The 9778-nt window shown below is 41.8% G+C and overlaps 2 protein-coding genes across 2 annotated transcripts; both read left to right on the top strand.

Moving 5' to 3' along the window:
* Positions 1-1413: 1413 nt before the first annotated feature.
* On the top strand, positions 1414-2100 carry LOC118752836. Its single transcript, XM_036487692.1, has one exon. It carries the CDS (start codon positions 1414-1416, stop codon positions 2098-2100), a length of 687 nt encoding a protein of 228 aa, XP_036343585.1.
* A 5979-nt stretch (positions 2101-8079) lies between these two features.
* On the top strand, positions 8080-9568 carry LOC118752835 (probable cytochrome P450 303a1). The gene is given in 2 exon segments (XM_036487691.1): positions 8080-9035; positions 9037-9568. Coding segments are annotated over 2 exon segments (1488 nt in total).
* The last annotated feature ends 210 nt before the right edge of the window (positions 9569-9778 follow it).

Raw genomic sequence — 9778 nt, 5'->3', positions numbered from 1 at the left:
ATCCCTAGATCGTATCAACTGCACTTTGAACAGAGAGAGAGGAAGGATCATTTGAAACACTCTTTGGACTGTGTTTGCCGGAACTGTCCTCGATTGTGATAGTTGGTGGTGTTTTAGAAGTAAACTTCACTTGCATTTCGTCAATGACATTAGTTTTTGAGCGCATCCGGATGACATTGTTGGAGTCAGCGCTGTTTGGACCTTGGTTTTTGCAATAGGTGTATTCGCGTATTCTTCCAGTAGAAGACACTCAACAGCAAATTTCTAATTAATTTTTATCTGTTCTCTCTCACGGATCAGCTATACAAAAATCTTGCAAGTTTTTGCAAATTTTGCGTTAGCGTGCTTTTTAGGATATTTTTCAATTTGAAAGATAATAAAAATTTTCATCATATATCGTGCATATAAATTTAAAAATCAGCACAATTTAAAATTTTTAGAGTTTTGATAGTTTTTAATTTCTGGAAGTTTCCCCTTTTTAATAACTTGAGTGGAATTCCAAAATTTTCTAAACTTTCAAAACTGTGAATTTGAGAAATTATAGTAAATCCCAATAATTCAATATAATGATGAATACTAGATTTATAGAATTTTTTTATTTTTAAAAATGTTGAGAATTGTAGGAATTCTAAGAAATTTTTTCTCCATCTGTGTCGCTCTCCTTGCCGCGGGGATGGGGCTTAAGTGGTACTATGGCGGCTGCTTCGGCAACCGTCATATCACCACGAACCAAGAGGGAAGCTAGTATGGTGACCTGATGCCGCTGTATCAACCTCGCCCGCTGGGTAAGTGTGATACTAGCCACTCTGGTTTCCATGCGAGATCACCGCACCGACGTCCTTATCCTTAATCCCTCCCCATCCCATTTTCCCTCCTCCCACCCTATAATCCTGACTGGGGAGTCTTTAACACACCGGCACCCAAAGATGATATACCACAGGCCTCGACGAGTACTGGACTGACGACCAGACAGTGTAGGAAATTCGGGGACGTCAGAAAGGCCACAGGTTTGAGTGGCGCAGGAGCCAAATGGTACCTGCGTTACTTAAACAAAGGCTTAACGTCTGAAGAGGCCAAGAAGAAAGTACTGGACCGGGAGAAGTCCAGTGACAGCACAGGCGTGGTTGCGTAAGCTAGTACTCCGGAGGGGAATCCGGAGAAAAAGGCACCCCTAGATCGGGAAAAACCCGGTGACAGTTAACGGGTGGTAGTCCTCCTGAAGGAAAGCCGGAGAAGAAGAAGAGCCGTCTTGAAACAGTGGCTCCAAAACCTAAGGCAGGGGCCAGGAAGCCGGGTGTTAGCTATGCTAGCGCCACTAAGCGCATTAGACTGGCAGTTCTGCCGAAGGCTTTCCCTGAGAGTACTCTCACTCGGGAGGATCAGGGAAAGATTGAGGACGCCATTGTGTAGGAGATGGGTAAGGTTTGGAGGTCAATACTCCAATTCGACGGCATCCACTTTCGGCCAGGCCTTATACTGGTCGACTGTTTGGATGCAGAATCAGCCGAATGGTTGCGCGAAATTGTCCCAAAACTGCCTGACTGGGATGGTGCGGAACTGACTACGTGCGATGGGGACAACATACCCAGGGTGCACGTAATCACTACGTACCTACCAAAAGCTGCAGGAGTGGACACGCAGAAACTGCTGAACCTCATTATAGCACAAAATGAGGGAATGCATACCGACCTATGGAAGGTTTATAGGAGCAATGATGAGAAGACGGGCAAACTGCTAACGATCGGGATTGACGACCGGTCGTTGGACGCTATCAAAAAGAAAAACTGCATCCTACGATACAGGTTTGGTAGTGCTCCAGTGCATGTGCACAAGGGCAGGGAACCGATGGCGAAGATAGTCAAGCCAGATACTCCACCAGGTGGTTCGGAATTACCGAAGGAGGTGGCTGAGATGGTAGCCGTGGAAGCAGCTAGGAGCGCGGTAGTAGAGGAAGTCAGTCTTTTACCTCATGAGATGGAGGGGATAGACGACTTCGACCTCGGGCTACTGACCATTTGTGCTGATGACGACTCGGAGAGAGCCACCTTGTCAGAGTTTGACGAAACTCTGACAACGGACGAAGACGATGAACGCCAATAACTGCGACGATGACCAGAACTAAGGTTGCACAAATAAATGTACACCATGCGAGGGCCGCGTCTGCGGTTATCGCTAGGGCAACCCTCAGGTCTACACTGGGAATAGTGCTGGTACAAGAACCCTGGGTCATCAGGGGCCAAATAAGAGGCTTGGCAGTAGAGAACAGGCAGGTAATTTGGGATACTAGGTGTACGAATCCTAGGGCGTGCTTGTTAATAACTAATAGCTTGAAACATATATGTCTTTCAGATTTCCTGTCGAGGGATCGAGTAGCGGTCCAAGTCCCAGTCAACATCAACGGGACCATCCAGGACATCGTAGCTGCATCGGGCTACTTCCCAGGAGATGACACGCACGCCGCACCAGAGCTTGTCACTAAACTGGTGAAGTACTGCGAGGCTAGGAAGCTACCCCTGATACTCGGGTGTGATGCAAATGCGCATAGCGAGGCATGGGGGAGCAGTGACACCAACCAAAGGGGTGAGTACCTTCTTGAATTTATCCTTAGAAATAAATTAGAAATCTTTAATGTTGGGAACATACCAACATTTGTGTCCCGCGCAAGGGAAGAGGTCCTTGATATTACCATAGGGAATACTCAAACGAAAGCGCTAGTGAAAGAGTGGAGAGTATCCAATGAACCCTCCATGTCAGATCATAGAATAATAAGGTTTGACATTGAAGCAACCCCTCCTATACATATAGTTTTAAGAAATCCCAGGAAGACAGACTGGGAGAAGTTCAAAGACAACCTGAGGTTGAATGTAGCACAACCTGGGCTAGGTCAGAAGATCAGGAACGAAAAAGAACTAGAATTCGCCACAAAGCGCTTCAATGAACTACTCATTGACGCATATGAAGACAGTTGTCCTATAAGTAAGGTACGTTCCTCCAGGGATGTACCCTGGTGAACAACAACTTAAGTAAACTCAGAACCAAAGTCCGGAAGCTGTTCAATCGAGCAAAACGAACCGGGGAGTGGTCAGAATACAGGAACTTCTGTGAAAGCATAGAAGATACTACGGAGGCAACAAGACTCTATAAGGTAATGGCAAAAAACGAACTGTATTTCGTCCGCAAATCTACGGAAGAGTGATGGGAGTTTCACTGGGAGCGAGGAGGAGAAGATCAAACTTCTCATAGATACTCACTTCCCAGGATCTACATCTTATTCCGAAACAGATCGGACTGAGCAGTGCAGTAAAATAAGCAGAGGAAACTGGTTAGTGGCTAAGGAAATATGCTCCGAGCCCCGGCTCAGGTGGGCGGTAAAAACCTTCAAACCACTGAAGTCACCGGGAGCGGATGGAATTTTCCCTGGCATGCTACAGCAGGGCTTAGAATGCGTGATTGGACCGCTATTAAAAATAATTAGAAGCAGCATAGCATTGGGTTATATACCAGATGCGTGGAGAAGAGCGAAGGTTATTTTCATCCCGAAGGTTGGGAAGAAGGACCCACTTCATCCAAAATCCTTCAGGCCGATCTGCCTGACCTCATTTGTATTAAAAGCTTTAGAAAAGGTAGTAGATAACTATGTAAGGACTACGGTCTTATTTAACTATCCACTGAATTCGCGCCAGCATGCATATTTGGCGGGCCGCTCTACTGAAACCGCCCAATACGCGCTGACATGCGCACATCAAGATAGCTTAGAAAATAAGGAGACTGCTATATGCGCTTTTCTGGACATCGAGGGGGGCGTTTGACAACACCTCACATGCTGCAATAAACAGTGCTTTGATTAGCAGGGGGGTAAACAATACCCTCGTAGCCTGGATTAATTGCATGCTCCGCACCAGAAGGGTAGAAATACAAACCTGTACGAATAATACAGTTGTTGCCGGAACAACAAGGGGCTGTCCACAGGGTGGAGTGTTATCTCCACTATTATGGAATATAGTCGTCGACGGACTGCTCCAAGAGCTAACAGATACTGGACTAACCTGCCAGGGGTATGCCGACGGCATTGTAATATTATGCAGGGGGAAATTCGAAAACACCCTGTGTGATAGAATCCAGCTAGGGCTGAACGTAACCAAAAAATGGTGTGCCAAAGTGGGGCTGAATGTAAATCCAGCAAAAACCACTATAGTACCATTCTCAAGGAAATACAAACTTGATAGTCTAAAAGCGATAAGGCTAGATGGAACCAACATCATGTACCAAAAAGAGGTTAAATTCCTAGGAGTAATACTAGATCAAAAACTACTCTGGAACGCACACGTAGAAGAAACTGCGAAGAAAGCTTTAAGATCATTTATGACGTGTAGGTCCATGGCAGGTAAGAGTTGGGGCTGCACACCAAAGATACTGAGATGGATCTATACGACAATAGTACGACCCATGGTAACCTATGGAGCCATCGTTTGGGCCGATAGAACTTCAAAACTTGGAGCAATCAAAGTGCTCTCCAAGATACAAAGGCTGGCATGTGTATGCATAACGGGAGCCATGAGAACCTGTCCAACCGCATCCTTGGAGGTTCTTTTAGATCTTACCCCTCTTCATATTTACATACAGACTCAGGCGAAAAGAGCTTTACTACGGATGACTGGTACCAATATCGGGGCAGCAGGGTGTCTTGGTCGTGGGAAGTTAGATATTCTTACGAATAAGTTCCCTGAAATTGCAATACCGAGGGATACCATGCATCCGAGGTTCAGCTTTACAAAGAGGTTTAAGACTGAACTGAGTAATAAGAAGAGCTGGGCAGGCATATCCGAGACATATCGGATAAACCAAAACATCATTACCTGGTACACTGATGGCTCATTGACCGACGAGGGTACCGGGGTAGGGGTAGTTGGACCGAGTATAAGATACTCGGAACCCATGGGGAAACATATGTCTATTTTCCAGGCTGAAACATACGCCATAGAAAGATGCGCGGACTTTAATATCAAGCGAAACTACCGGAATCAGAACATCGCGATCTTGACTGACAGCCAAGCGGCTATCAAGGCCCTCAAATCTCACCAGGTAACATCTAAACTGGTGATGGAGTGCCTCGACAAGCTGAATACTCTTGGTCTGACCAATCGGGTTTGGGTTCTCTGGATTCCGGGACATATTGGTATTAAAGGAAACGAGATTGCCGATAAACTAGCGAAGAAAGGTGCTTCAACCCCTTTCACCGGTCCAGAACCTTTCTGCGGCCTGGGAAAAGGGGCACTCTCTAAACTAGTTCGGCTAGAGGAAGAAGCTCAGAGGAATCACTACTGGGATAACCTACCAGGTCTAGAGCAGTCCAAAGCACTTTTAGGAACATATAACCTAAAACGCTTCAAGCAATTTATGAGCTTATCAAAGAATAACTTAAGAATTGTTACAGGAATCCTGACAGGACACTGCAGGCTGAACTATCACCTGACTACTGGGAATTTACTCGCATGAGCGATGCAGATTTTGCAGGATGGAAAACGAGACTGCACAGCACATCTTAGAAGAATGTCCTGCACTGATGCATAAACGCAAAAGACACCTGGGTGAACATTTGATAACCAAAGGCGAAGTGAAATCCGTAGACTTAGGTTCTATACTAAAGTTTCTCTCGGATGCTGGATTAATAGACACACTATAATCCATGAAGGGGGTAGAAGACAGAATGTTAGAGGCTGTGCACTGCGACCTTAGGTCTATTGTGCAGGGGGTACAATAGATCTTAAGGTCGCAGTGCTCTATCCCCAACAATAATAATAATAATAATAATAATAAGAAATTTTTTCTAAGTAAAAGTGTCGAATATACAAAATTGATCAAACGAAATTAAAAGTTTTCGAATGTTGATAACATTTTCATACTTCGTCGTTTTTGAAAATTTTAAAAATTTTCGTAGTTCTTGAAGATTCAAAAAATTTTTGGACGTTGATGTTTTCAAAATTTTCAAATAATTTAAAATTCTCAAACTTTGTTATATGAATACAAAATTTTGGAAAAGTTCAGAAAAGTGGAACAATTTTTTTACACACAAGTACATGAACATAAGAATTTTTCGACAATTTGTGTTGTTTCACATTTTTATATTCTAGGATGGATTTTAGACTAAGTAAAATTCTCAAAATTTTGGAAAATATAAAAATTTCTAAAATCTCAATAATTTTGTACATTTCAAAATATTCTCATTTTACCAAAATTTCTAGAAGCTCCCGGATTTCGATAATTTTTGAAATTTTGGAAATTATCCTAAAAATAAGAAATTTAATAATATTATAAAATTCAAAATTTTGGAACTTTCGTGGTTTTCTGAACCTGTGAAAATATTCAAACTAAGTACATAATTGAAAAAAATTTTGAAAATTCCCTAGGCCTACTTAAATAACATAATACTTCGAGCTTAGCACACAGCTAAAATTTCAAACTCAAGTGAAATTTGACATACTTTTTCCATGAATTAAAATTTTCAAAAGCATTCATTCATTAGGTTTGTTCCCCAAGCTTCTCGAAGTCATTTCGAGTTACATATACGCGCTCCGCAAGTAAGTTTTCGAGTTTCTTTGATATACTCTCACAGTTTGAACTTTGCCCGAGTTTTTCTACAAGTAGCTTGTGGGATTCTTGTAATGACATTTCCCCAATTTCCCCTACCTGGGTCCGCCACTGTAACAGATGGTTACCATTGGCCACAGTGCCTATTCACTACTTTTTGGTCCAATAAAAAACTATTTTTTTATAAATACATGCAAGCATACCGGTCTCTCATTGAGTTGATCTCGTTGGGTCTGAGCAGATGTATTCGATCCTTTATTTCCTACCTAAACACTAATTAAAATATATTTCGCCAGTAGTTGGACACACTATAGATTTGCATGCATACATACATACACCGGTGGGGCTATTCTCAAACAAGTTAGCGACAAATATCGCTATCTCAACAAGGGATGAACAAGTAGGTACAATTGTACCTTTTTCCGACGTTTGATGACTTAAAGGTACATTGGGTACAGTCAGTAGATTTTAGGTACAATTATTATTATTGACCCATTTCGCTTTTTGATTTTTGAAAATATATTTGAAATGCTTTCGAAGTTACTTACGGCAATTTGATTATTTTCTCTATACTTGTTGCACCTATTAAAAGGGATCGGATAAATTAGCAGACTTTTCGTGCTGGATAAAGAAGTATACTTCGCAAAGCGTGTTTTTTGTCTTTTTCGACAATATTTTCCAGTAGTCAAAATTAGACAAAAAAACGCTTCTCCGATTCCCATTAGACTATAGTCTATAGATATAGGCTCAGTTCAAAAAAAAAAACCTAATCATGTTTAAGTCCTTTCCTTTGTTCCATCCTTTGTATTCATGTTTTAAATAAAATTTATAGAAAAACTACAAATGAATGATGTAACTTTTTTTAGGTACAATCTGTCTCATTTATGTACATTTATTTTATGATATTAGGTACAATCTGAAATTTCCATTTTTCATCCCTGATCTCAACCTTACACCATTCATAACATACGGCCACTTGCGATAGCGATCCGAAAATTATCGCTAACCCGTTTTAGAATAGCCCCACTGGTCAGAAGAAAGGGGAGAAAAGCACATACTTTTCTTTAAGCCACCACACGTTCAACCGATATACATGCATATGTATGTATGTATGTATGTAAAAGTTTTAAAATGAAAATGTAATAGGAACACGTTTGAAAACACTAATGTATGTACATGCATGTGAATGTGCTCGCACTATTTGGATTTTGTGCGCTTGACCCACTATAAAATATGATGCAACGATTTGAAAACTTCAGTTATTTGGCTAGGTTGGATGGGGATTACAGACTGTAGCATAGGGTAAAATAAAACCAATTTGAACAAAAGTTGTTGTGCCTGCTTTTGTGTGTTATGCTGTAGCACCGACGTGAAAATTACCTCTGAAAAAGTGTAAACAAGTGAAAGCGAGTCGTTGCGTTAGCCCGGAAGTGTTTTCGCACAGCCGCCGCGTAACGAGCGAACAAAAGAAAACCGGCTATAAGTTGCGCAATGTTTTATACCGTTATATTTTTTACCGTTTTAGTTTTACTTTTTCTCTTTTGGGACGTTAAAAAGCCTCCGAAATTTCCACCAGGACCAAAATGGTATCCAATTGTCGGTTGTGCTCTGCAGATATCCGAATTGCGTTTGAAATGCGGCATGTTTTGCAAAGCGGTTGACGAATTGGCTAAGTACTACATAAATCCATACGGGTTATACGGACTTAAGATCGGCAAGGATAAGGTTGTGATCGCGTATTACAGCGACACCATAAACGAAATGATGACGAACGAAGATCTCGATGGCAAACCAGATGGTATTTTCTATAGAATGCGAACATTTAATTCGAAAAAGGGCATTTTGGTCACCGGCGAAGATCTGTGGGTGGATCAACGTCGTTTTATATTGCGGCATCTCAAGGATTTCGGCTTTTCCCGTGCAGGCATGGTGAGCATTATTCAACACGAAGCTTCCTTTCTGTTGGAAGATTTGAAGCAGCTTGTCGCCGAGCAGGGCGGTAAACGCGCCGAAGTATCAATGCACGATTTGTTTAAGGTAAACGTCTTGAACACCTTATGGTCCATGATGGCAAGCAAGCGGTACGATCGTAAAAGCGAAGAGATCACCGATCTACTCAATATGTTTTTTGAACTGTTTCAAAATGTGGACATGGTAGGCGCCCTATTCAGCCATTTTCCTCTCATTAGGTTTATTGCACCTAACTACTCGGGCTACAACGCATTTGTTGAGAATCATCACCGAATTTACGCCTTTCTACGTAAGGAAGTAAACAACCATCGCCTAACATACAAAAACTACGATATGCCACGTGATCTAATGGATAGTTATTTGCGTGAACTGGACAACCCAAGCCGTGGTGAGTTTTTCAGTGAAGAACAATTATTGGCCGTCTGTTTGGACATGTTTCTGGCTGGTTCGGAAACCACCAACAAGAGCTTGGGATTCACATATGGTGCGTAATCCAGAGATACAGGATAAGGCTTACAACGAAATACAAGAAATAATTGGCGTGCATCGTTTACCGGAGTGGAATGATCGCGCTAAGTTACCATACTGCGAAGCCATTGTTTTAGAAGCAGTACGAATGTTCATGGGCAATACTTTTGGCATACCTCATCGAGCTATACGTGATACACGACTAAGCGGTTTTACAATTCCTAAAGACACTATGGTGATCGCGTGTTTTCGAGGCATGCTTATGAATTCACACGATTTTCCTAATCCAAGCAAATTTGAGCCCGAACGTTATTTGATGGATGGAAAATTGAAAATTCCGGAGGCTTACAATCCCTTTGGTTTCGGGCGACACCGCTGCATGGGCGATATATTGGGGCGACAAAATCTTTTCATGTTCATAACAACCGTGTTGCAGCATTTTCAATTCATGCCAATACCAGGGGAAATGCCCGACGAGGAACCATTGGATGGTGCAACAGCAGCAGTAAAACCTTTCAGAGCGTACATATATTGTGCCTAGGCATATAGAAAGGAAAGTCTCATAAAATTAAACGCACACAAAAAGAAAGAGCCGGCACTTAGTGCTTTAATAAAAAGTGGGGCAATTGCTTTTATAGAACTATTTAGTACTTAAATAAAACAATTGCAATTGTAATCAAATTGTAGCTGTTTTTATTATAGATAAGAGGAAAGTCAAAATACACATTTTATATGATAACAAGGAATTTTC

The sequence above is a fragment of the Rhagoletis pomonella genome, unplaced genomic scaffold (assembly GCF_013731165.1).
Source record: "Rhagoletis pomonella isolate Grant_MI unplaced genomic scaffold, Rhpom_1.0 Rhpom_scaffold_01897, whole genome shotgun sequence".
NCBI lineage: Eukaryota > Metazoa > Arthropoda > Insecta > Diptera > Tephritidae > Rhagoletis > Rhagoletis pomonella.
The sequence above is the reverse complement of the archived record's forward strand: the minus strand, read 5'-3'. Positions and strand labels throughout refer to the sequence as shown.

Coding starts and splice junctions, on each gene's coding strand:
- LOC118752836 (XM_036487692.1), top strand. CDS start 1,414: ATGGGTAAGGTTTGGAGGTCAATACTCCAATTCGACGGCATCCACTTT.